This window comes from Astatotilapia calliptera, chromosome 4 (genome assembly GCF_964374335.1).
Source record: "Astatotilapia calliptera chromosome 4, fAstCal68.1, whole genome shotgun sequence".
In the NCBI taxonomy this organism is placed as follows: Eukaryota; Metazoa; Chordata; class Actinopteri; order Cichliformes; family Cichlidae; genus Astatotilapia; species Astatotilapia calliptera.
In genome coordinates, this window is record NC_137425.1 from 28,528,634 (window position 1) to 28,556,542 (window position 27,909).

General features: G+C 38.3%; 2 protein-coding genes and 1 pseudogene across 4 annotated transcripts; 1 reads left to right on the forward strand and 2 right to left on the reverse strand.

Moving 5' to 3' along the window:
* The first annotated feature begins 1,530 nt into the window (after window positions 1–1,530).
* On the forward strand, window positions 1,531–14,228 carry tspan4b (tetraspanin 4b). Its single transcript, XM_026165893.2, has 8 exons — window positions 1,531–1,885; window positions 5,247–5,316; window positions 5,485–5,676; window positions 5,811–5,885; window positions 9,672–9,767; window positions 10,677–10,790; window positions 12,078–12,161; window positions 12,647–14,228. The coding sequence occupies exons 1-8, from the start codon at window positions 1,878–1,880 to the stop codon at window positions 12,713–12,715; spliced, it is 708 nt and encodes a 235-aa protein (XP_026021678.1). The 5' UTR covers window positions 1,531–1,877; the 3' UTR covers window positions 12,716–14,228.
* LOC113021587 (5S ribosomal RNA) lies at window positions 13,233–13,351 on the reverse strand (annotated as a pseudogene).
* On the reverse strand, window positions 13,660–26,970 carry bcl2l12 (BCL2 like 12). 3 transcript variants are annotated; one of them, XM_026165891.2, is made up of 8 exons: window positions 26,208–26,964; window positions 20,793–20,964; window positions 20,297–20,495; window positions 19,802–20,015; window positions 18,936–19,040; window positions 16,314–16,390; window positions 15,858–16,121; window positions 13,660–15,740 (listed from the first exon to the last, which is right to left on the reverse strand). In XM_026165891.2, the coding sequence occupies exons 2-8, from the start codon at window positions 20,960–20,962 to the stop codon at window positions 15,699–15,701; spliced, it is 1,071 nt and encodes a 356-aa protein (XP_026021676.1). In that variant the 5' UTR covers window positions 20,963–20,964; window positions 26,208–26,964; the 3' UTR covers window positions 13,660–15,698. The 3 variants fall into 3 exon arrangements, with proteins under 3 accessions (XP_026021676.1, XP_080157144.1, XP_080157143.1); XM_080301018.1 differs by having other exon boundaries at window positions 13,660–16,121; window positions 16,314–16,387; window positions 26,208–26,970; XM_080301017.1 differs by having other exon boundaries at window positions 13,660–16,121; window positions 26,208–26,969.
* Between the last annotated feature and the right edge of the window lie 939 nt (window positions 26,971–27,909).

Consider the following 27,909-nt stretch of genomic DNA (forward strand, 5'->3'; position numbering starts at 1 on the left):
GCACAGGTCCTGGTGTGATGGAGATGGCCTTATCCAACAGCACAGCTGCTGCAACACAGGCTCTTGTTGTGGTCAAGATATCCTCAGCAAGCCAGTGCGGCCCTGGTGTACTGTTGAAGCCTCTAGAGCTGTCTCAGAGCCTCCTGGAGACTGTGCAGTTAATCTCATGGTAGTGAAACTAAAAGGAGGAATGAAATAATAATAATAATAGAAAAGTATTCCGCTCTTCTCCCCGCTGCTCTTCTTCCCACTGCTCTTCTTCCCGCTGCTCTTCTTCCCTCTTCTGGGAGGCAGTGGGGAGGTAGAGCGTACAGCCCAATCTGGCGAGGTGTTGGAAGCATATCTTACTTACTTGTCTTACTTCTCTCTATCACCTTTTCTGTCCCTTTAAAAAAATGAGGCTCCATAAATGTTAAAGAGGTAAGCATTTCTCAGGTGCAGTGAATAGATAGAATAAACTGTAGAAAACTAAACAGCAGAAAGGAGAGGAGAAATGACAATTTTAACATAAACCAGTGACACACTTCTGATCAACCCTGGGAGGGCCTCCTAGGATTAGGGTGTCTAGTGATAATGGCCGAAACATCCGATGAATCCAAGGTCCACTACTGACGATATGTCCCAAATTTTAATATTATCATTTAGATTAGATCTTTAATCCCTAAACCTAACCAAGGAAAAATGACAGATTAGCTTGAGTAAAAGAACAAAAGTTAAGGCACACAACGTTGTGTGCCGCTGGTAGTTTCTGGGCTGCTTTTCCTCATAACAGCCATCCCCCAAGATTTTCTCCATTTAAAGCAATGCATTGTCAGGGATTCTAACAGCTAGTGCTTTTACTGAATCATGTGATGATTAGTTGGTCTTGTGTATATGTCTATCTCTGCAGTAAATATGTCATTCATTTTGCTGAGTCTGCAGACTCAGGATTTTAGCATTGCCCCGACCTCACAGCAAGAAGGTCCTGATTCATAACTTGACTGGGGACTGGATGGATTCTAGTGTCCATTTCCTCCGGGTACTCCAGCTTTTCCCCACATTCCAAAACATATATATTTATTTTTTTATTTATTATTCTGTGCTAGACTATAGAACAAACTGTTGTATAAATGTATGGTAAACATGTGATTTGTATGTTTTGAGACAGTAAGATGAGAAAAGCACTATATAAATGCAAGTACATTATTTACTGTTCATAGCTTGACAATAACAAGAAATATGTAATATCACCTGAAGAGCAACAGAGGAACCGAAATACTCAGGAGTGACATGCGAAAAACAAAGAAAATGGATCTTTTGTCAGAAATCCTTTATGTTTAGACATGTCTGCAGTTATCTGAAGTAAAGCAACTTGCTCAGGATATTTTGTATGCTTGTGTTTGTACCTAAGTGTTCTTAAATGTGTAGTGACCAAAAATTTCTTAAACTGAGAAAAAAAAAGACAGAATAAGCAGGCCACATTAGACTTTAGAGGCTGTGGCCTGGAGGAGGGGTAAGTAATGTGATAAACTGTGAAGGGGGAGGGACACAGAGCGCAGTCCACAACCATCTGGAAACAGGGAGAGAGGAAGGGAGAAACAGAGAGGAAGTGAAAGAGTAGGACAGACATAGACGAAGGTCTGTTAGAAAAAAAGGAACAAAAGAGCGGTATAAAGAACTTTAATATGAAAATTTTAAAGTCCTACAGAGGAGCATGAAAAATGAACATTAACATGGTCTAGAGAAGAGAAGAGAAGATCCAGAAAACAAACTGAAAAGGCTGTTTGCTCTAGGAAAGACATCTGAAAAGGAAAACCAAGTAAAGATCCAAGTCAGGAGCTGAAGGAGCCTGGAACAGGAGCGTCACAAAGACCAGAGACTTTGAAGATTTGAACCACATGCTAAGGTAAAGTATGTACAGAAATGCTACACTATCAGAAGTATTAGTTAGATACAGTATGTCCCTCCCTATATTTTAAAACTCTATTTTGGTGTTTGCTTCCCCCTCTTACCTTCAAGATTTTCACTTATTTAAAGACATAAAGGGATAAAGATGGCTGTGTTGAGGATAGGAGTGAAGAGCTCGAGGATAAATGAGAAAATTGAACTGTATTTTTGGATCTTGATAATGTTTAAAATATGTTTAAAATAAATGTGCCAAACATTTTGCTTTCATGAAGCTATTCTGCTTTTGGACACAGCTGGTAACTCTTAAACTCTAAAAAAAAAAAAAAAAAACAGAGAGATATGTTTCTGTGTTCTACCAATAGAAAATTGGTAGAAACCACTTTTTCTATCAGATGGATATACTTCTTTGCAACATTTTTGCTGAAAATAGGCCAGGGTGGGACTAGCCTGACAAGAAAAATTACATAATGTGTCAAGTGCCTTATATGAAGGTATTACTTTTATTAATATGCATAAGTTTTGGCAGACTAAACAAATTGTACTGAATGAAAATCTCATTATCTGAGATAATAATTTCTCTGTATTTTTTATTTAAATCTTATGATTAAGTTTGAGGGCTTCATCTTCCATCACACGTTTTTATGTCTGTTCTGTGAACTTGCAAAAATAAATTATGTGCAGATTTCCCCAAATCTCCTACACACAAATTAATGATCCGTTGATCAGACTGTTGTGACCCGGGAAAATCAGGTGCTAAAACAAAGGTAAGAAATGCAGTCAGGAATGTAAGATACTGTTATAAATATTTGACCCACATTTTGCAAATTTGTGTTGCAAGATTTAATATATCATTATTAATAATGATAATGCAGTGGGTGTGGATCAGTGGTGACAAATTAATTAAAATCAGAAATCACAATAAATCAGCAATAAAAGAAGACCTACTAATTTTCAGTTTGCACACACAAGTAAACATGCAACACTCAAGGGACAAAGAAATAGTCTTGAGTCATTGCTTATGTCATATTAGCTACTTATTAACAAAAAATCTTATATTACTTCATATAAATTTCTTTGACAGTTTGAATTCCTAAGTACCATAGCTACATTTGAGGCATCCTGGATATTTTTTTCAGATAACTTTGGGTTAGTCTGTTTTCCAGCTCATTCCCCACACTAATCACTGAAACATGGTTTCCTCGGAATTTTGTGTTGTTATAAAATAAAAACCAAATCTGGGCCTTGGGCTCTGTGACTCACAAAGGCATGTAAAATAACTTGAGTATTGTAACTGGGTCTAGTGAGTAGGGGAGGGAACTTCCTTCCTGTCGGAAACTTCCTGTGTGGAGTCAGTAGTCCATGGCACAATCTAAGTGTTTATAAATGAAGACTTTCCCACTAAAGTTGGTTCAAGCAAGTCAAATTCAAGAACCTTTCAAGTATTGTTAAAAAGTGTTCCAATGCTCTGGTATGCTCGATACCAGCCAGAAACGCAAGTCCCCTCTGAGGTTCCGTCAGAAAAAGCATCCAGTGGTAAACCCTGCCAAATCAAAACTACCTGCTACGGTGAGCCATTATGGCATAAGTAGAAGTTAGGGGAGGGGAGCAAATAAGATAAGATAAAGAGTGCGTGATGCTGTGAAATTGCGAGGTTTGAGATTTACAAAACTGCTGCGCCGGCTGCCAGATTATACTCTAAACTAGTGAAATTATGACTTTAATTTAAACAAACATCTGTCAGCAAATTTAAATCAAACATACAACCACTAACGATATCACCACGCAGAATGGAGGAACTCGAAGGTTCCTCCACGGATATTTTGAGCAGCACGTCACGGAGAAATCCCCCGGACCAACATAAATATAACAGATACAGAGGACCTACTGACAACCAACATTCAGATACGCGAGTCCACAAACAAAAGCTATTAACTCTAAACGCAGACAATAAATCCCTAAAACACATTCACGACATGTAAACAAGACGTATGCGAGACATTGATTTTCTCTGGAATCCCGGCTGAAACGTGGATTAGAAACTTCATGCAGTCTCGTCTCAGAGCCTGATCTTATCATTGCTAAGTTTGAACATTTCCAGTTTAAAGAACTTGTTAAAAGCAAACGGTGTGAATTAAAAGGAATGTCTTATGGTATGAACGGCTAGTTTCCTAGGGAAATCAACAACGGACGTAAAGCAATTTTGCCCATTCTAAAACGACACAGACAGAAGGGCAAACACGCCTCTCTTGTCATGGATAACTGTTACATCGACGGACAGTTGTTACAGGTTCCCACTACCACCCCTGTGCCTTGTCTGAATGGATAAGTAGACAAAATGATCAAAACCATATAGCAAAATTATAATCCTTAGATAAGAGGATGGATGGAAAGTTATTAATCTCCGGGTCTCTTCTGCAGAGTGTCCTTTGTCCTGTCTTCCTCCCCTCACCTGTTCCCACTATTGCCAAAGTACTTGCTCATAGGGGGCCATCTGATACTCTCTGTTCTCTGTATTACTGTAGAGGCCTTGGCTTACAATACAAAGACCCTTCAAGCAACTGTTGTGATTTGGAAAAATAAAATTGAAGTGAGTCATTAAAAAGACAGATATTTAAAGAGATTTTATATATAGAGAGAGATTTTTTGGCAAATGTGAGACAAGCCTTTTTTGGTCCTTTACCATCAGTAGTTTTTGCCATAGGAACTCTCTCGTGGAGGCCACATTTTGCCCAGCTGTTAACCGAGTCCTAAACACTGATCTTAAATGAGGCAGGTTCTTTAGATGTTGTGATGGGATCTTCGAGTACTTTTTGGTGGGCCGGAGTAGGGCTCATAATTTATTAAGCAAATTTTTCTACCTGGGTATGTTGATAGTGTAGTGAAAAAGAAACAGATTTTTAAATACACATTCACAATCTTTCACTCTTCAACTCTTTTTACTTCAGCTTTTTCCCCCAATAATGCATTAGATTTTTGTTTCTTTTTGGGAGACGGATGAGTGCAAGTGGTCTGAGCAGAACTCTATGATAGAAAGTTAGCAGAGGTGGAACAGGCTTTCACAAAATATTTTGCTTTTTAAGGATAGTATTCTGAATGGCTTCAGCACTGTTGGTTAGACATAGAAAGTGTGCCAAACTTAACTTACTCTTTTGACACAGATCCCTCAACATTTTATAAGACACCCAAAGCACAGCACAACAAACCATGAAAGATTATTAATTTATATTTAACTGTGTTTTTCAGAACAAAACAATGTACTGGATATTTCACAAAGGCTAAAAAAAACAAATAACTAAAATTGATCGGACAAATATTGTTAAAAGATCTCTCTTTGTCCTATTTCCCTCTCTCTTTTCCAGGATGCCAGTGTCACAGGGCTGTTTATGTGTTGTCAAGTATTTGATGTTTGTCTTTAATCTCATCTTCTGGGTTAGTATTTGCAGAATTTTTATTTGATTTCTAAGTTGGCTTTGTGTTTAATTTAAGATTTCTTTGTGGTCTCTACCAATTTAGTGTTGTAAGCTGCATTCATTCACTCACACTGTGTTCCACTCTGTACTAAATTTTGGCTGTGTTAACATTACATTTTCTGAGAAGCTAGGAGGATGTGGCCTGTTTGGAGTTGGAGTCTGGCTGTCCTTCACGCAGTCAGAGTTTTCTTCTCTTCCACTTTCATTTCCGTCTCTCTCAGCTGCCAATCTGCTGCTAGTTGCTGGTGGTATTACTATGATAACAGGCTTTCTGGGTTGTCTTGGAGCGCTTAAGGAGCAGCGTTGTCTATTGTTTACGGTAAGACTTCATCCACATGTAATAAAGGTACCTTATGTTGAGAAATTCTAATCTTAGTGTGAAAACATATTAGTGGGGTAAGCCACCCTTGAATGAATCGCTTCACCCTCCAACTGCTCTTATTGTCTCTGCAGTTCTTTTTGATCCTGTTACTCCTGGTCCTGACAGAAGTGACTCTCGTTTTAGTTATCCACATTTTTCATGACCAGGTAAGCTCACTCTCTACAAGGTTCAAATTTTCATTAATTTTTCTTTATTTTCATTTTGAGGTGCTCCAGAACAATAAAAAAAAAAAAAAGTGTCAGTTGTGCAAGGCCATGAACAGGTTTAGTTGGACAGATGAGGATCATAGAGACAGGGTGAGATGGGGGCAAATGTTCTGTTTTGGAGACCACTAAAAGGAGCAGTTGAAAGAAGAAAAAGAAGCAGAGTTGCTGCAGTGCAATGTACACAGTAAGGAATGTGAAAATATGTAACGATCCCATAGTTAAATTTGAGAAGACTCATTAGAAAAGGCTAAATTAGGAAGAAAAAAAAGAAGAAAAATGAACAATTGGGAATTAGCACTTCTAAGAATCAAACCAGCATATTTTAGTTTAAAAAAAAAAATCTTTTAAAAAAGGGATATTTCTCTAAAAGTTAAATATCTTAGAAAATAATATATTCAAAACATCATAAAGCATAATATATATACCGGTATATATATATATATATATGTATATATATATATATATATACATATATATATATATATATATATATATATATGTATATATATATGTATATATATACATATATACATATATATACAATAAAATACTTCTGACAGTCTGACAGCCGCTGAAAGGAATCTCTGCCACTGAAGGAGCTGATCAGTGCTGTTAGAGTCTCCTGCATGGGGTGGAAGATGTTGTCCAACAGGGATGACAGCTTAGCCACCATTCTCCTGTCACTCACCACCTCCACTGGGTCCAGGGATCATCCTAGACCACAGCTGGCCCTCCGGATCAGCCTGTTCAGTCGCTTCCTATCCCCAGCAGAGATGCTGGTGCCCCAGCAGACCACATCGTAAAAAAATGTCTGAGGCCACCACAGAGTCACAGAAGGTCTTCAGGAGTGGGCCCTTCACTCCAAAAGACCTGAGCCTCCTCAGCAGGTACAGCCTGCTCTTCCCTTTCCTGTAGAGAGCATCTGAATTGTGAATCCAGTCCAGTTTATTGTTCAGATGAAAACTAAGGTACCCGTAGCTGTCCACAGCCTCAATGTCCATACCTTGGATGTTCAGTGGTTGCAGTGGAGAATGTTTGTGCCTGCAGAAGTCTACCACCAGCTCCTTCGTTTTTCTAGTGTTGATCTGCTGGCACCAGTCCACAAAGCCTTGGGTCAGTTCTCTGTACTCCCTGTCGTCCCCATCAGTGATGAGGCCAACTATTGCAGAGTCCTTAGAGAACTTCTGCAGGAAGCACTGGGTGAAGTTGTGGGAGAAGTGTAGATGGTGAAGAGGAATGGAGCCATAACCGTTCCCTGTGGGGCCCCTGCTCTGCAGAAGACCCTGTCCGACACACAGTCCTGAGTTCTGGTCCGTGTGGTCCGTTGGTGAGGTAGTCCAGTATCTATGTTGTGAGGTGATGGTCCACTCCTGAGTTCTCCAGCTTGTCCTTCAGGACTGTGGGAATAATGGTGTTAAAGGCACTGGAGAAATCAAAGAACATGATTCTCACAGTGCTCCCAGCGGTCTCCAGGTGAGAGAGGGAACAATGTAGGAGGTGAATGATGGCATCATCCACTCCAGCTCTTGCTGGTAGGCAAACTTAAGTGAGTCCAGTGATGAGTTCACCAGGGGCTGAAGCTGAGCCAGGACCAGCCGCTCCAGGGTCTTCATCAGGTGGGATGTCAGAGCCACCGGCCTTTAGCTGTTGAGGTCCTTTGGACGTGGAGTCTTTGGCACTGGTACCACACAATTGGTTTTCCAGAGCTGTGGAACTCTCCCCAGCCTCAGGCTCAGGTTGAAGATGCGCTCCATCACCTCAGACAGTTGATCTGCGCAGGACCTGACAACCTGATGCCATCTGGACCCACTTCCTTCCTGGCTTTAATCCTCCTCATTTGCCTTCTAACCCGGGTGGTTGAGTGAGAGACATGCTGGAGATGTGTGCTGGATGTGTACTGGATGCTGTGGTTGGGGGTGGGGAGTAGTGACCAGGGTGTGTGGGGGAGGTGTGAAGTGTCTGGGGTGTCAAAGGTGGAACAGCATCAGTGGGGGGTGGGTGAGTCTGCAGCCGATGTTGAAGACTGCATCCTGGATGAATAGAATAGAATTCAACTCATGTCACAAGTACAAGGCAACGAAATGCAGTTTGCATCCATCCAGAAAGTGCTTTGGAAATAATATAGATATATTACAAAATATGGATCTATTAAAGGTATGTTACAATGTACATGGTATGAAGGTATGTTATGAATATGCTATAACTATAAGTATGCACAGGCTGTAGTGAGTGTACAAGCTATGAACAGGTTATGAACAGGATATAAATATGGTTAAAAATATGAAAACTATACAGAAATATGAAATTATACAGATTGTAGATATACAATTGTGAGTATTAATAAACAGTTGTAAACAGTTGTAAAACTATAATTATTGTATTGTACAGAATGATTGTCTATACAACATTTACAGTAGTGTAGTTTAGATCAGTGAGATATGTGGATAATTTCTACAGTAGTTATATAAAGTGCTAGTGGTTGTAATTGGTGGTTCAGTCCATGTTATTGTGTGTATGAGGGTACAGTTGGTAATCAAACCTGTTAAAGAAATAATTCAGTTCATTTGCCCACCTCGCATCCCCCATGGGCAGAAGGTGTTAATCTTTGTGCCCCAAGATGATTCCAAGGCATCTCCAGACTTCTTTAACATCATTCTGCTGAAGCTGAACTGATCAGTCCTTTCAGCTCTCTCTGCACCCCTTTCAGCTCCTCCCTGTCTCCAAATTTGAAAGCCCTCCTCTTCTGCTTGAGGACAGCTTTTATTTCTTGGGTAATCCATGGTTTGTTGTTGGAGAAGCAACACGAGGTCCTAGATAAGTTAATGTAGGCTGTAACGAAGGTCACAAGTCTGTCACTGTCCTTCCCGTGGTCGTCACAAAGCATCTCCCACACAGTAGAGTCAAAACAGTCTTTTAGAGCCTCCTCGCTCAGTGTAAATTTGTTGTCACCTCAAAAAAACTCAACATGCAACCACTGATGTCTAAATCACTAGCAACAAAAGCGAGTACACCCCTAATTGAAAATGTCCAAACTGTGCCCAAAGTGTCAATATTTTGTGTGGCCACCATTATTTTCCAACACTGCCTTAACCCTGTTGGCCATGGAGTTCACTAGAGCTTCACAAGGTGCCACTGGAAACTTCTTCCACTCCTCCATGATGAAATCATGGAGCTGGTGGATGTTAGAGACTTTGCACTCCTCCACCTTCTATTTGAGGATGCGCCACAGTTGCTCAATAGGGTTTAAGTCTGAAGACATGCTTGCACCTGAGACCTCGTAACGCTAATGAGTCACATGACACCAGGAAGAGAAAATGGCTAATTGGGCACAATTTGGACATTTTCACCTCGGGGTGTACTCACTTTTGTTGCCATCGCCAAGTAGGCAATAATGGCTGTGTGTTGAGTTATTTAGAAGGGACCGCAAACTTACACTGTTATACAATCTGTAAACTGACTACTTTACATTATATCAAAGTAAGGGGTGTACACACTTTTGTGAGATACTTAGCCCTGCTGGAATGGGCTCCATATCTATCTATCTATCTATCTATCTATCTATCTATCTATCTATCTATCTATCTATCTATCTATCTATCTGGATGGATGGATGGATGGATGGATGGATGGACGCGCCAGTCTGTCTATATTATATATTATATATATACAATTGATTTTTTTATGATTAATTGTATATCCTTGTTTCGTTCACTGTCTTTTTGTCAGCTGGATTCAAAAGCACAAAAAGATTTAAAGGAAGATATGAAGATGTATGAATCAGATCCTGGCCTTAAGAATTCCTGGGACAATGTCCAGAAAATGGTGAGCATTTTTACTGAACAGCACATGAAAATACAATAATCCTCTTTTCAACAGAATAACGGATATACTGTGTAGCCTGGGAAATTAGTTGCCACATGGGACACAATAACAGGGGTTCTTGCAGCATTTTAATGGCATACAGATAATAAACAAAAAGGAAAAATCACAAAACATCCAATAAAAAAATATGCACTGAAAATACAACAGTGGCTCTGTCTACAGACAAAAACAAACGAAGGAACAAATTAATACCAAGCCAAAACCACCAAATGATTGCAAAATGACCGTAGGCACTTACACTACAGTTTCACTAGCTTCATGTCTGGACACACTGGAGATTGCAGACTCTGCATCTTGCTACACATATAAGTTCATGGAGGTTTCTAGTCCGTGCGGAAGGTACTGATCACCAACAACAGCTACAAACACATGCACAGTCTTGTTAAATATTGCCTTAAAAATTTTAAAGTATTGACACAATAAAGTCTCAACACATTACAGTCATATTTGCCAAGGACTGCATGAAGCAATTTCGCACCACAGTCTGCGATACATCTCCAGCTTGGTGCAGTCCAAACGCAACCCCAATTCAAAATAAACCTGACAAAACCATAGACCAAGATGCAGTTGGCAAAATCTAGAAGTAACTACTGTTCTTGGTGATGGTGCCACCTTGTGGTGGACGTTTGTCAGTTTAATGAACTTTACAGCCACAAATTATGAACATTAAAAAAACACAGATTCAAAATAAGTGATGAGAGTACATGACAAGAGTATAGGCACCCTAATAACCCAAGAGAAAACTGTCAAGTCAAAAGGATCTACATGAGTTTACACGTGCAAATGTTAAACGTAGATTAAATATTTGGTATTACTGTCCTCTTTGCATCCTGTCATCTGCTCTTCCAGTTCAAGTGCTGTGGCGTAACCAACAAAACAGACTGGTATAACGTGCTGCAGGGAAAGCTACCCTTATCATGTTGCTCAGTTGGGACACAGACGTGTGTTGAAGGATGGACTGAGGTTTGTTGCTTTTTAATTTTTATTTTTTGGGGGGATAAACCTCTCAAATGAAACAGAATTTTCCTACAGATCAATGAATGTATGTGTCACACATACTGCTTGGGCAACTGCATACTAAAGTCTTTGCATTTTTCAGAGCAGAATTTGCTAACAAATCTTAGTTTGGTAACTACAAGATTTATGTTTCAGGAATTGTGTAGACTTCAACTCTGAGTCAGTTACCAGGGTAACAGACTCTGTGAACTAAACCTGAGGCTATGAAGCAAGATTTTGGCTTGTCTGGGTAACTTTAGGGTTGGCCCATGGTTTTCTGTGGTCAACTACAAAGTTGGTTCACTTCTTACCAGGGTAGATCACTATAATGCGGTAGATCTAACCAGCTCTGCTCCAGCTTAGGTTCCAGATTCAAGATCAAAAGATATGAAATCACCCTAAGCAATTCTCCAGAAAAAAGCATCACAATTGCTGGAAGATCCCTTGGACCTCTGCAGGAAGAATAGCAGGTTCTTCAAAGTTTTCAAGTAATTGAAAACTCAACTGGCTTCTCTAAAAATGTAAAAGAACCCACCCACCACTTTAATGACACTCTAGATCTTGTTTTAACATACGGCATAGAAACTGTTTACATTTAAGAATATAATCCACCCACTGTTATCATCTTCAATGGCCTGTACCAACACAGAGCATGAGCCTGGTTCTGTTGGAGGTTTCTTCCTGTTATAATGGAGTTTTTCCTTCCCACTGTCGCCAAATTGATTGCTGGGTTTTTCCTCTGTATGTATCATTGTAGGGTCTACCTTACAATAGCCAGGGTCTACCTGGAGCTGAACAGAATTTGTGCCTGATCTTGCCTTAATTAAAAACGGATCACGGTTTGGATTTGACTTGCGGTTCAAATGGCAGCATAGGTTCTGATCCATAACAGAGCCTGTGATATCTTCTGGTTGATCTGGTCAAATAACTGAGACTATTTAGGTGATTTTTAAGTGGACAATATGTTTCTGAATTCAGCCACCATTCTTTCCAACATGTTGTTTGATATTTAATGACCGAATTCTAATCTGTGGACAAATTTGCATCTAACATAGTGTCTTTTACCCTGATAACTGACTCAGAGTTGACGTTAACTCTCTGGAGCATAAAACAGGAGTTTCACACATCTCAGGGTTTAGGAACTCAGAGCTGCTAGCTAAACCTGCATACTGGAATATAGCCCTGGCATTCTTCTTCGCTTTTCTTTCTATCTATAACTACTCTGCCTCAACTGTTTCCCCATGTCGTTTGCAGCCATGCTACCAGAAAGCAAGAAAGTGGCTGATAAAAAACATCACCTCTGTCCTGGTGTTTGGAGTGTGTATTGGTGTTGTGCAGGTAGACAATATTAATGTTTTCTATATACTATACATACATACTGTTCATAAACAAAATGTACATTTAAACTTAGTAACTGTTTGCCTACCCTTTAGGCTCATAAAACTTGAAATAACGTATCTTTTGGTAATTATGTGTTGTAAGCTGTAGCTCAGTTATTTGTACATTTACAATGAAAGGTGGTATAGATTCCAAAATCTTAGATCATATATCAGCTATTAGGAATACTTGTGTTTAGTCTGAATTTCTTGATTCAGTTATTCATGCTGATTGCTTTTAACTGGTCGAAATCACTTGCATTCGCTTATACACTGTGGATGTGAACATGGGCAGCTGAGGACAGTGCAGACAAGTAGTTCTTGTTATACATCCTAGTCCACCTGGAGTCTGAGTGCATAGTTGGTGCATTTCTGTGTAGTTCCTGTCATATGTAGCGTTAATGACTTGTTAATTAATGACCTGTACGTCTCCTCTTGTTTTGTCAGATTTTGGCCCTGGTGTTCTCCATGCTCATGTATTGTCAAATTCTTTCGGTCGAGAAACACTTGGACTAACTGCAGAAAAGCTGTTCAACAGATGTCACGTGACGCCTATCAAACTCATGAACTGAATTTCTAAAATCCATAATCCAGCCTGGAACATTCCACTGATTAATTTTGGTTCAGATTTTCAGTCATTACATTATTACATGGCAATTACTGTTAACACCGATTTACTTAGTTCTTCCACACCGCGCTGTACAAAGACATCTGTTAACTGGGATATATTAATTAACCTAGTAATGACTATCATTTCCTTCATTGTAGATACAATTTGACAAATATTTATTTAGTATATACTATATTTTTAGCCTTTGGATGTCATTTATCTAAGATGTAAAAAAAAGCACAGAGGAGCACTCTTAATGGACTTCTTATATAGCGCTTTTCTACTGTCTTGAAGTACTCAAAGCGCTCTATACAACACACCGCATTCACCCATACACACCAGCACCAACCTTTGTCAGTGCTTTAACTCATACTCCAATGGATGCATTGGAGACCAAGTGGAGGTTAGTATCTTAGATTAGTAAGCTTAGAGCACCTGGTATTCCCAGGCAGTCTCCCATCCAAGTATTAACCAAGCCCAACACTGCTTAGCTTCCAAGCCCAGATGAGATCGGGCGTGCTCAGGGTGGTATGGCTGTAAGCACGAACTGCTGCAAGGGGCTAAATACACAAACTGCTGGTTCAGTTTGTGTATTTAGTCCAGCACGGTAGTAGCAGAAAATATATTTGACACATGGACCCTGGAAAATAGATTTTTATTTGACGTTTAATTCTAAATTTCTAGCCTGTAAAATGTAGGCATACTGGATATACATCTGCTTCACTTATTTTACCGCAACAATTTTCAAATATCCTCATAGTCACTCAGAATGTAACTCTTGGTATTCCTTTATAGCCTATATATTCTAACTGATACAGGGCAAAATTTAAAGTACAGATGCAGGCAAGGGTAGTACTGGTAAAATTTATTAGATGTGAGGATCACTGATATCCACCCTGCTTAAAGGTCACAACATGCACAAGAATTTGAGTATGTTGAGACATTAGTCTCAACATACTCAACATGACTCCAATGTCTTAACATTAGAGTAAGTTCACCTAAAAATGAAAAACAGTAAAAATAAATAAATAAAAAATGTCCTATTTGACAAAAGTTTGAGTAACAAACTGAGTAAGCTTTGTGAGACTAGCAGAAAGTAAGATAAAGTACATGAAGACTTGATTCAGGTGATTCCCTGTAAGACGTGCAGCTCAGTTTCAACTCCATCCATCTGTTCCCTCTCGCTTGGTCGCTCAATGTCTTTGGACTGTGGGAGGAAGCCGAAGTACCCGGAGAGAACAACCCACGCAAACAGGAGGAGAAGATGCAAACTCCACACAGAAAGGACTTCACATAAAACCAGTAATTTATCCTTTAGACATTACATCCCCTGTGTGGCATATATCAGTGTTTTGCTTGTAAATTGGTGTAATTAATTAACAAAAACAGTGAACTATTAAAACCTTAAGAGAACAGAGATGGATGTTTCATGTCAAAATAATGTAAAGTGCCTTTGCAAAAAAAAAAAAAAAAAAATCAATAAAAACATAAAAGGTAAACTCACAATTACATACATACAGTGTAAAGACTGTGGCTTTACTAAGGTTTTAGGTTGAATATTACATTATGTCCATTCATGTTAATACTTACATCCTTAAGGAATTTGTCCACTTTCAACAGGAAACGGTTATTATTTACAATAAAAATAATAAAATATTACACACACACACACACACACACACACACACACACACACACACACACACACACACACACACACAAGTTATATAGAGAGACAGATTTACAACTGTGGCTAAGGAAGCCTAGATTGCCTGGAGTGAACAGATGAGCACAGGGACAATATGCTCCACACAGAAAGGCTCCTCCTGGTGGGTTTGAACCCAGGATCATCTTGGTGTGAAACCAAACCAAACAAACAAAAAACAACAACAAAAAGGGACAGTCCCTATTACACCTAGTGCAATTCAAACATGTAGAATCTCTCCTCATAACTTACAGACAGGAGGCGTTTAAATGCTCCTACTCAAATAGAAAATAGACACACAAAAACACTTTGGATCATGCAAAAACACAGACTGTTCCAACTCAATTAAAAAAACTGGAAAAATAGCAAAAACAAAAAAATCAAAAACTTTAGTGTTTACCTTTTGTGGATTAAAGACCTGTCAATCAAACGATAGCAATAGAAATATCAGTCACTAATCTCTAAACATTATACTCTCTCTATATAGCTTTTGCTAACATACACAAATCCACATCTTGTGATCCCATGTAAATTAGATCCACAGAAAGAACAATACCAGTAGTAAGGCATGCAGTGCAGGAACTAACAAATCAAACTTTAGAATAAAATGCAAATGTAAATATTTGGAAATTGACTAAAGAAGACATAAAATCTTGGTCTGCTTTAGCTCACTGGATAGTTGTGAAACTAAACTATAAGGGTGATTGTTAATTAGATTTTTCAGTGAGATTCAATCTTAAAAGGGTACTGGGTGGCTGGTGGTATTTACAGGTTTTTTTAATACAAATAAAGTGTTTAGACTCAGTCTTAAGGACACAGAAACAAGTAGGAGTTTTTACCAATTCACTGAACAGAAAGGAAGAAGGCAAAAATTGCCCAGTCACTACAGAACAGAAAACTGATGTTAGAGGTATTCTCAATTTAACTGACAGGCCTTTTTTTTTTATAAAATAATCTATATTAGTAACAACAAATGACTTGTGCAAATCAAAAACCTGGAGAGTCTTTCTAATGTCAGCAGAATTCAAAAGGCTTCAAGAATTACTGAGTGTTTACATAAGGCCATGGAAGAAAAAGTAAGTCACATATTAAAGCAGAGAAGGTTTCTCTATTCCTCTTCACTTTCCCGTCAGGTCCAGCAGTTGGTGTTTAGTTGAAAAAAAACCCAAAAAAAACAAAACTGCTCAGTCATATTCTAGATGCGCATCCAAAGTTACTGCATTCTCCTGCAGATGAAAAAGTCTGTATGATTAATTATACAGAGGAAAAATTAGAGTTCATAACAGCCGAGGCCCGTCTGTAAAAAACATAATCACAGTCAATGCAAAAATGAAATCACTTACCCATCCTCCATTGCTTTTCAGCCATGGGGCGAAGTTCTCCATGTAGCACTCTGCATAGCCTTGCATCCGCTGAGTTCCCGTGGCTGTCACTATTCGCCGTGATACTTCCATGCTGACAGCCATCCGTTGCAGTGTAGGACTGGCTGTTGGTTGCTGAGAAAGAGTTTCAGCTACATGACTGCTGCTCACAGCATCCAGGAGTTTGGAAAACGATGCATATGAAAGACGGGTCAAACTGGAGCGAAGAAAACGGTCCGATTGGATCTGTTAAATGATGCACATTTGCTTTGAGTGCGCACGCAAACACATGAGGAAAATTTACACCGTCTTCAGCTTTATGTTTACCTGAATTGATTAATTTATTGTAATTATTATTATTATTATTATTATTATTCCCAAAACATTTGACAAATGAATAAAGGACCTTTACAGACAGTATAATGAACCACTACTTACCACAGTATTGATAGAGTCTCCTTCCGAAGAGAGCACCTTGACAAGTTCCTGCACTATTGTTTCTTTATCACATACTGCTGAGAAAGAAACATCAGCTTTACTGAAGATGAAGATATTATAGTTCTTGATCAGTTTTTCTAACTTCACATAATGTACTGCATGTATTTCTGATCTATCAATTTTTTTTAATCAATCACCAGTTGCTCAAGTGTTTTTCCGGTGTTATCAGTCACCTTCAACCAATTCAATAAGGTTTCTTTAGCTGAGAGACAGTCCAGAGTCCCAAAGCCTTAGAAATGGCTTTGTAACCTATTCTGATGTCTGTGAAGGTTCTCAGTCATCCAGGTCACCGTAGTCAAAGGAGCTTGCAAAGAAAAGCATCTGGACTTCTTTAAGTTGCTTGAAGACGTTTCACCTCTCATCCGAGAAGCTTCTTCAGTTCTAAGGTTAAATGGCGGAGAGTCCCAGATTTAAACCCAGTGGGAGTATCCCCTCAAAGAGGGACAAAAGGACCCCCTGATGATCCTCTAATCGCCTGAGCGAAGGTGTGAAAACGGGTGTGGGTCCCAATCAGCCAGGGTTTTCAGGTGAGCTCATTGTGAAACCTAGCCCCACCTTATCATGCGATTTCCTGAGGTCAGATGGCCCAAGATGTGAGTGGGCGTTAAGGCGTCTGGGAGGGAACTCAAAACTGGATTATAGATATACCTATTCTGATGTTAGTGACCTGAACCAAGTTCAAGTCATTTGTTCTTGAGTTTCTTTTTATTGTGGAATGATGTGCTGGTTTTATCTTATCAGGTTCTATTTCAGGTCTGGCAGTGATGAGTAAGTTCTGGGTGTGGCTAGTGAAATTAAACTCACCATTTCCAAAAACGTGGTTAATCACAGTTAATTCATGAGTTGACAAGGGGGGAGGTTTCAAATAGTGCCAAGGAGATTTGGGCAGCTTTTTTCCCCATAAAGGAAATAATAAAAAAATGACTATATTTTATATTTATTTTTTGGACACAATCATATGCAAAAAAACAAAATCAGGCAAGGGGCAAATACTTTTTCATGTAACATTTCACAGGAGCCCCTTCTATGATGTTTCCTGTGTTACAGCATAGGTAACTAATTTGATACACTCAGTCCTAGTTTCCAAGTTATAATTAATACCTAACAATACGCCTAACCTTGGAAAATATTGCTGCATATTTTAAGCATGCTGTAGTCCAGGTCAAATAAATAAATAAAATAAAAATACTTAAACAAACAAAACTTGGATGCAAACTGACCAAAAACCATTATCCTTGCTCTAAACTACCATGTCACAAGTGCTGCCTTTCTGGAGCATTTTAGATGGGCATCAAAGCCTTTCATAGTACAGAAACAGTTTTGCTGACAGTGACCAGTAGTTTACCAGTCACATTAGATTAAAGTGATATTGCAGCCCCGAGTCTGCAGGACCTCAGTGATGCATTTTATTCTGTGGATAAAAATTTTTTGCCACCCCTTGCAGACTGGCTTGGCATTAAGGGTGCAGCTCTACATTGGCTCTTGAGCCAATGTAGAGCTTAAGAAGAAGAGTTTTTCAGTAACTGTTCATCTCAGGATCAATCTTCTTCTGTTTGGATCTGCTTCCACTTGGTAATATTATTAGAAGATAACATCTCCTTTCATTTGTACACTGATGACTTTGAGTTATATCTTCCACTAAAATATATATTAAAAGGCTGGAAGAATAGCAATTTCGTCCAGTTGAACAAGAACGAAACAGATTTTCATCATCTTTTGTCCATCCAAATCTCCATACAAGCTCCTTTGCCAGCGTGTTAGATTATTGTATCCTATATTTTACATCTCTTGCAAAATATAACTTTGTGACTCAGAGCTTTACTCTGACAAACAAATTTGCTCCGTTGTCAAAAACCAGCTAAGCGTCATCACCTCTTTGAAATCTTTTGTCCTTTCAGCAAGACTGCTGACTGGCACATCATTACAGTCTTGTCCTTGCCACATTAGAATTCATTTAAGAGCTTACTCATTATTTTTAAGACTCTTAATGGGCAGGGGTCAGCTTATATCACTGATCTTTTGTAGAATCAAAGCTCTTTACAGATCTTTACATACAAGTTGATGCCTCAAACAAAAAGGTGATGCAGCCTTTGTGGTCACTGCTCCATGTGTATTGAATGATCTTATCACCTGAAATGGGGGGGGGGGGGAGGAGACCCACATCTTTGCTTCTGAGTCTAGACTCAAAACCCACCTTTGTCCCTGTTAATATTCCCTTGCTAACAAACTAATGTCTCATTTGCTGCATGTCTAACTCATGCATCCCCTCCTGTCCTCTGGTGGTTGTTGTCATTTTTAACGTTTTGATGCATCTGGGGTGGTAGCAAAGTAAAACACAAAGAAGGTGCTCTGCACTATTGAAGAACATGAAAAATTTATGTTCATTTTGTGGTTAGTTGCTACCCTACAGGACCTTGTAAGTGTGAAAACACGGTAAATCTGCTTTATAAATACATTTTACTTACATTTATTAGTTACTTTACCGTTCTGTGAATTCTAGTTTGGGTCAATATACCATTTTAAAGTGAATTAATGTATATGCGTGGCTGTGCATGCAATTACCTGTTGGTGGCTGTGTTTTGGGACTATTTCTCTTTATACTGGTAGACTTCTGGGCAATCTTTTCCAGCTTCTCTGCCACATTACTGTAGAACTCAGGAGGGTGATCTGTATGGACAAATGTATATGAAATATCCATGAACAATAAAAAGACTTTTGCCACTCAAATGCAGTCAAGTGTTTAATTTGAGTTATTGCAGGAGAACTATGTTCACTAGTATCTTCCAAGAAAGCAATGGCTGACTCTGGTTTATTAACCACTGTCTTCCTCCTCAGTGTGAGTGCTGCCTTTGGCACTATAGCTCATTGCAGCATTCTCCTTCTCAGGCTAGCTTCTATTCGACTCACTGAGATACCCTTCAAAATAATTTAAATCTTATCTCTCCCACCTCACTCAGTTCATTCAACTAAAAAAAAAAAAAATGTCAATCTCATCCATTTTTAGTTGCCATATAAGTCCCCCATGATCTTAAATATTAATATCAAATAAAAGTTGTACCATAGAAGTTACCTCCTTTGAGTGCAAGAACCTTATGTAGATTATCTTTGTCAACAAGATCATCAAATAAAATTCTTTAGCAAAAAGTGAGAAGAGGTTCCTGAGTAAAAGTCAGATGAAAAGGTGCTGTAATGGAAAAAAATTCCTTGCCCTACTAAATTAAATGGTCAGGAAGTATTGCTGACATCAATCGGCATGAATAGTTCACCACACAACAGGTGAAAATTACATTTAGATGAATACATTTATGCAATTTTTATACATCTTTAATATTACAAATGTACACAAGACGAGCGAATTTTGTGTGTCCAGGTGATTAAATACGACTGATATTTCTTCTTTTGGAAAATGTAACAGTCAGAGAGCTTACTGGGAGAGATGACATTTGGTGTAGGCTCCGGTTTTTTGTTAATTGGTAATGTGTCAGGTCGCTGCGGATGAGACGGACGCTCCTGTTTGTCCTTATCCTTCTGTAACCTTAAACTGAAGATCTTGGAGAGCTTCTGTTTGATGTTTTTTTGGCTGAGCTTTTTCTTTAGTTTCTTTTCACTTTCATCCTCTTCTGATGTACAGGAGGTGTCATCCTGTGGAAACAGTTGAAGTATTTAAACTATTAAATTTTAGTTAAGTACTGATAATTATGATGAGAAAAAAGGAAAAAAAAAAAAAAAAAGAACCAGTCTCAGACACTGAAGTGAAAATTATAAATTTTTCCCATTTAGTACTCTTTTCTAGCCTCCATGGTCTTAATGTATCATAGTACTAATGTATAACAATACCATGTAGACACTACACTACAGGTTTGTGTCCAACATCACTCATGGTCTTTCATGTGTTCCAGCTCAAAACAATACAACACACTTACTTCGCTTTTGTCTTTGAGGTGTGCAGGTTTTGCTTTGCTCTTCCTGCCCAATGAGCCTTCAGGGTCTTTGGCAGGACGTTGTGTGCTGTTACGATGTGGCAGTTGCTTTATGAGGTCTTTGAATCCAGTCTTTTTTTCATCTCCTGAAGTGACAACCTGAGGATTCCGCTCATCCTTTGTTTTTGGTTTTGGGTTGGAACTAGCATGGGAAAACAAGACAATTCATTAAAAATAAATGGTCACATAAATAATATTGCAAATATTCAATTACTATATTTAAAATAATTACTTACTTAAACCTTTAGATTGATTAAAATGTAGTAAGTCCTAAAACTATCTACCCTTTAATCATTGCTACTCACTGGTAAAGGTCACAAACGGCACAAGTCAGTGAGTTATTATCCAGAATGTTGTGTCTTGAGCTACAATTTTTAAAAAAAAGATACAAACACAAAGACAAACAAGCAAAAAATAGAATAGTAGTGAGTTATATTACCTGTACTTGTGGTGATCGTTGTAGGCCCCTCCTACCCTCCCAGGCCTCTCTTTCAGAGGAATTAAAAGGGAGCGATGTAGAAAAGCTTGGAGCACTAAATGAGTCTCACTCTTAATCTCAATCAAAGAGATGGAGGACACAGATGAGCGGCGTCCTTCAGAGTCTGACATCACTGCAGTTTACAGAAGAAAAAAAAAACTTAAGTCATGTTATAAAATCCTCAAAAAATAAGCTACAATAGAGTGAAAAAGTGTTTGACCCCCTAATTTCCTCTTTTTATGCATGTTTGTCACACTTAAATGTTTCATCAAACAAATTTAAATATTAGAAAAAGATGATACAAGTAAACATAAAATGCAGTTTCTAAATGAAGGTGTTTATTATTAACCCTTTAAGACCTACCATAGAACCAAGTCCGCCAGAGCTTATAGTATATTTTTACATCGTGTGGTGCCATTTTTGGGAGCATTTCAAGTTGCTATACATCAATACAGCAATTATAGCCCAGATTTTAATAATATGTATTCATTAAGTGCATAGTAATTACATAAATTGCAAAACCGTGCAATAAACTACAAAAAAATTGAAAATCGTTTTTGCTTTTTTAACATATATTTCTAGTTAGAGAAATTTAAGAGGCTTATCCCTCAAAACTGTAAATACAAAAAAGTTGCACAAAATAGTTTCCTACCACAGGAAATTTATTTTGAGTGTCTTCATAGTTTTATTTTTGAATACACCAATTTTTATATACTGCAGGAAAAACGAAAATAAATATTATACTACAAATTTGCAAAAAAGCAGCATATGCATCAAAATAAACTATTTCCAGCAGTGCAATATGAGTCCTAAGCATCCCAGAAACGACACAGAAAGTCATAAAGTCAAAGATAACTTTTAAAAACACCAGTATAGACCCTGAGGCCCTGATGGTAAAAAAAAAAAAAAAAACCAAAAAAAACTACATTTCCGCGAAAATGACATCACTTCCGGTTTCGGGCAGGTAATGGCGGACATTCAAAAGTTCGCGCTGACGGATCGGCAAAGCGTGTTTCCGTAATATTATGTTTTTGTTGCTGCAAGTGCTTTTTATGCAGTTTTTGCAAAGCTTTATGTGGAAGGAAACCGTGACCTAGGACAAGCTGATGGCATAAGATGTAAGTACAACTCCTCCAGTTTCATATGCAAAAAAAATTATTGCGCTAGCTTACGTGGTTGCAGAGCTACCGGGATTTAAAAATAGTTACACAAAACAAAGCGTGCCCGCTCCGACCGGCTCTAAAGGGTTAAGGGGAAAAAAAATCCAAACCTACATGGCCCTGTGTGAAATAGTTCAATTCAACTGCATTTATACAGCACCAAATCACAACAACAGTCGCCTCAAGGTAGGGGTGGGCGGTATAAACGGTAAATAATAGAAACGATATAAATTTGACCAACGGTAGAGATTTTTACTATACTGCTCTACCGCAATAGCACATGTTGATGGTGTCATCATCAAGCTGCACCTGTTTTGGTCGAAAGCATTGCAGCAGCTGCAAACAACATCATCTGCAAATTATGCTGGGCAACAGTAATAGCAAAAAGATGAAGCACTTTTGGAATATGAGGAAAGCCAAAAACTGTGCTTCCTCCACTTCCCTATCATTGATTCACTAATGCCGAATTCTCTCGCAGCCGCTCTATTCCTATGTTGTTGCAGTATATTAATGACCAACCTCGTATTGTGGATGGATTATCTCAGTAGTTTTCCTGACTGAAGTTTAGTCCGTTTATAGCATCCTGTTATGCAATTGCATTTGTCCCTAACCACCAGAAACCCTCACGTTATCTTTTATTGAGTGGAAAAAGGTTAGCGTTCATCCTTCAGCTTCACTGTGCTAATGTTATGCCAATGTAGCTGTTTTGCTAGCAATCACTTAGGACAGGGGTGTCGAACTCCAGGCCTCGAGGGCCGGTGTCCCGCAGGTTTTAGATATCACCCTGTTTCAACACACCTGAATCAAATTATTAGTTCATTAACAGGCTTCTGGAGAACTTCAAGACATGTTGGTGATAATTTAGCCATTTAAATTAAAGCCATTAAACTTTAACTGAACAAACACACACATCCACACATGTGCAATAACACTAAGTGCAATAATCTTTTCTGGCATCGTTGTATTTTTACTCAGTTGTATATAGCATTCGTATTCTATTTTTTATCTTATTGTATATTTTTATTCTATTTTATTCTACTGTATATAGTATATTATTTTATTCTATTCTGTACAGCTGTGTACTGTATTTATTCTTATTGTATTCTAATTTTTGCGTCATAACTTTTGCACTGTCCACTTCCTGCTGTGACAAAACAAATTTCCCACGTGTGGGACTAATAAAGGTTATCTTATCTTATCTTATCTTATCTTAAATCAGCTGTGTTGGATCAAGGACACATCTAAAACATGCAGGACACCGGCCCTCGAGGCCTGGAGTTCGACACCTGTGACTTAGGACATCACTATATACCAGCTAGTCCAACTTCAGTAACCCTACAAACGTCACTGCTGTTTAGTTTTCTGTCTTCATTTATGTTGGAAGTGATAGCAGAGCTGTACGTTTTAATTTTTTCAGATATCTCTCAGTCAGAACATGGCACATCATGTTTAGGTGGAAACTAGCTAGCTAACTTCTAACTCCGTTGAATTGAATAAATTCTGTTTTCATGGATGCCTGGATGTTAAACTTAATTGTTGCACCTGGTAAAGCAGCAACGCTGATCATTTTATTAAAGATGAAAGAATTTAGACAGTTTTTAACTTTCAGTGATGCTGCAGTGTTCGTTTGACTTTGGGACCTGAAAGCAGATGGAGTTTTGGACCCAGATTACTCCGCGAGGCTCCTGACTACGGTAACCGTAATGCTCCGACAAACATTTGACAGATTTTTGAGAGCCGTGTACCACATAAAATCTGTTTGAGGTCAGTAAGCACACCCAGAACCAGGCACACTGTCGATTTTTGAGAGAATTAAAGGATTTTAAGCGTGCCTTAGTGTGTAGAATACGTTATACAAAAGAAAATAATATATCGCGATATATATATCGTTACCGCACATGCTTCAAATTATATCGTGATATGGATTTTAGGCCATATCGCCCAGCCCTACCTCAAGGCACTTTATATTCTAAGGTAGACCCTACAATAATACATTGATGGAATTTCAATCTTTTAATTATCTTATGCACTGTTGAAGTTAAACTATCCAAATCTCTTTCTATCTTTATTTGAGGAACATTAATTTTTTTGAAAATTATTGAAATATGTAAAGACAATTTTTAATTTTTTGTACCAAATCATAATTACAATCACCTGTTGACATCACGTGTTTCAAATCACGTCATTATTTAACAAATTCACCTGATTGCTAGCACTACATTGCTCCTATCCCAACCTTTTACGGAATATGTTGCAGGTCTGAATGACAGCAAAGGATGTCTATTTACAAATGAAATAAAGTTGACCAGACAAAACATGAAATATTTTGTGTTCATATTGTCTGCAATGACATATAAGTCAAATTTAGAAATCACTCCTTTCTTTCTTTCTTTTTTTGCATTTTCCATACTGTCCCAACTTTTTCTGATTTGGGTTTCTAAGATGGGGCCTGATTATTTACGACCTTGTATGTGAGGAGCAGGATTTTGAATTCTGGATTTAACAGGGAGCCAATGAAGGGAAGCCAATACAGGTAAAATCTGCTCTCCCTTTCTAGTCCCTGTCAGGACTCTTGCTGCAGCATTTTGGATTAACTGAAGGGAGTTTTTAGGACATCCTGATAATAATGAATTACATTAGTGCAGCCTGGAAGTAATAAATGCATGAACTAGTTTTTCAGCATCACTCTGAGACAGGATATTTCTCATTTTAGAGATGTTGTGCAAATGGAAGAAAGCAGTCTTACATATTTGTTTAATATGTGCATTGAAGGACATGTCCTGGTCAAAAATGACTCCAAGGTTCCTCACAGTGTTACTGGAGGCCAAGGTAATGCCATCCAGAGTAAGAATCTGGTTAGATACCATATTTCTAAGATTTTCAGGGCAGAGTACAACAACCTCAGTTTTATCTGAATTAAGAAGCAGAAAGTTAGCAGCCATCCAGGTCTTTATGTCTTTAAGACAGTCCAGCAGTTTAAATCAAATGACTGGATAATGTCCTGCATTAGGAAATTCTGATATTTTAATCTTTAAATCTCCTTTCCTTTGCTCCAAGATGCAAAAATGTAATAATAATACAACTAATAATATAACTAAAACAAACCTTAAATACTAATCCATATGTTTAAAATACACAGTGACTTTCAAATGTCCTCCATTACTGAGGAAAATTTTGCAGACCAACAAAGCCAGTCTGCCATTTTTCATATCCTCCCTGGTGAACTTGATCTATCCACAGAGTTGATCAGCAAATTGTTTATTGTGGCTGATTTTCGTCTAGTTATCATGGAACTGACTTCATGATCCAATGATTGAAACTAGCACTTACAATCGACTGTCGTTATGCATGTTTTTTTTGCTTTATTTTAATTTCTGGTGCTATGAGAGTGTTTAGTTCATCAACTTGGGTTAGACCAACACAAACTGAACCAGACTAAACATACTTCACTGCACTGTATGTATGTGTGCTGCACAAATTCTCTCTGGAATTAGTAACGTTTCTCTGATTCTGACGTATTGCGAAGTTATCCCCCAGTGCTTTTCCTTATTTGATGGTAGTATAAAGAGCTGTTCCTTATAATATGTATACTCATGTACTTTCTTATGCTAGTAACTCAGTTTTTTTTGTTTTTTTCCCTAAGGAACAAATTTGCTCAACATAAGAGACAAAAATGACATGGAAAAACCCCATGGAGCTATAGAATTGACTGCTTATTTACATGTTTCAATTAAATAATTTTTTTTCTAGATAATATTCAAGTGACGTTTGATTGTGTATACGTTCTCTACGTTCCGCCCAATCGATTCTTTTGCGAACTCTCTGTTGTTGTTAACAGGTTCGAAACAGCTTGAAAGAGAAACAGAAACAAACAAGTGATTCTAATAGTTCCATTCCATTCATTCCTTACACCACCTAACAAAACACCGCCTTACACACTTTTTATAACCCCCCTCCAAAAAAACAAAATTTACGACGACCCTCATCTATGAGATACCTCTGCCAAGGTACTCTTTAATATCGTTTAAAAACTTTAGCTCAATTCATTTTAATCAAAGAATACGTGAATTAAGAACAGTAATCGCCCGACCGACCAGGGACAGAACTTTTCCGCGGTATTGATGACTCGAGTTCAAAGAATATTTCACTAACTTTTACGAAAGGTAAATACATGCTAGACTGAGACAAACTTATATATACAATAAAAACTTTGTACCTCGAGGTGTGTCTCGACGTGTCGAAGTAGACCCGAATTGAGGTTTAGAGTGTTTTTGCCGTTTTCTTGCGCAGCTACATTGAACTCCGTGGTAATCGTCTTCTTCTGCCGCTTCCACGTCTTCTTCTTCTTCTTCTTCTGTATAGGGTTTACTGGCGGTTGGCAAACAGCAAAATAGCGCATTACCGCCACCAACTGGTGTGGAGTGTGGACCGAAATGACAAAAAAATGAAAAGTTAAAAAAAAAAAAAATTTCAAAGCCTCTCGAACAAATGGGCCTGCCTTAAAAACCAAAATGCAGCCCGATAACTTTCACTTACAGAGGTCGTGCGAAACAAAACAATCAAGTCCAACTGCACTTCCATATCGTCCAGCTTTTTGATCAGTTGTCTGCATTCAATATCATACCTCTGACAATTCAAGAAAACATGTTCTATTGTTTCCTGTTCCCTACTGCAGTCACACTCCCCTGTACAGTGTTTACCTATTAAAAACAATGTGGTATTTAAACCAGTGTGTCCAAATCTCAGTCGAGATATAATCGTCTCCTCTCTCCTGTTTCGGCCTGTACTTCTCATTTCCCCCACCTTCCTTTGGATTTTATAAAACCATCGCCCTTTCCTCTCTTCCTCCCATTGCTTCTGCCAACCTTTCGATCATTTTGTATCGTATTCTACTCTTGAGCTCCGTCCTACTCACACTAATAACCATATCTACTATCGGTCTCCTTGTTGCGACTTTTGCTGTCCTATCTGCCATTTCATTTCCTTTATCTCCATGATGCGCTGGTACCCATAAGAATGTGACCATAAGCCCCATCATAACAATTCTGAACAATGTTTGCTGGATCTCTATCAGAATGCCAGGTCTGCATTCTGAGTGACTGTCTTGCAGACTGGCCAGTGAAGAGTTCGAGTCTGAACATATCACAGATCTTAGTGGTTTTGTTTCTTCAATCCAGTGGACTGCTAACAATATTGAAACCATTTCACCTGTGTACACTGATAAATCATCACTGATCCTTTTGATTCCACTTCTTCTTCAACTACTACTAGTTTAAATGCGGTAGGCACACCCAACTTACAGGTGCATTACTGCCACCACCATTAATCCCGTTGTTCAAACATAATCAAATTAAAGATTGCCTACTTTCCGTGTACTAACAGATTCCACAGTTTAATGCTTTGTTTGCTGTTCTTAAATAAAGTCACTAATCTTCTCCTCTCTTCCTCATATTCATTGCGGTGGATTATTGGGTGTTAATGCAGTGTTCCAAAATGAAAACCATAGAGTCACACAGCTGTGCTGCAAAGTGACCATAGACAAGGTGGGTTAACCATTTTTAATGTAAAATATGAACGTAAACCCCACCATGACATGTTTTTGTTGTTTCTCTGGATTATTTTTTTTTTCAACATTTTGGTAAATGGACTGGTACTTATAAAGTGCTTTTCTACTTTATCTTAAGCATGCAAAGGGCTTTAGACAATTCACCCATTCACAACAGCAGTTTTTTCTACTGTTTCTAAATGCTTCCTAATTAACATCCACACACATTTGGAGATGATCAACATGTTAGGGTTAGTATCTTGCCCAAGGATACTCACCACCACCTGAGCTACAGCCGTCCACATGGCTTATAATAATTTATTATCACATAGTCTTTCAGCCCAATTTCTAACAACATATTCTTGCTCATTTG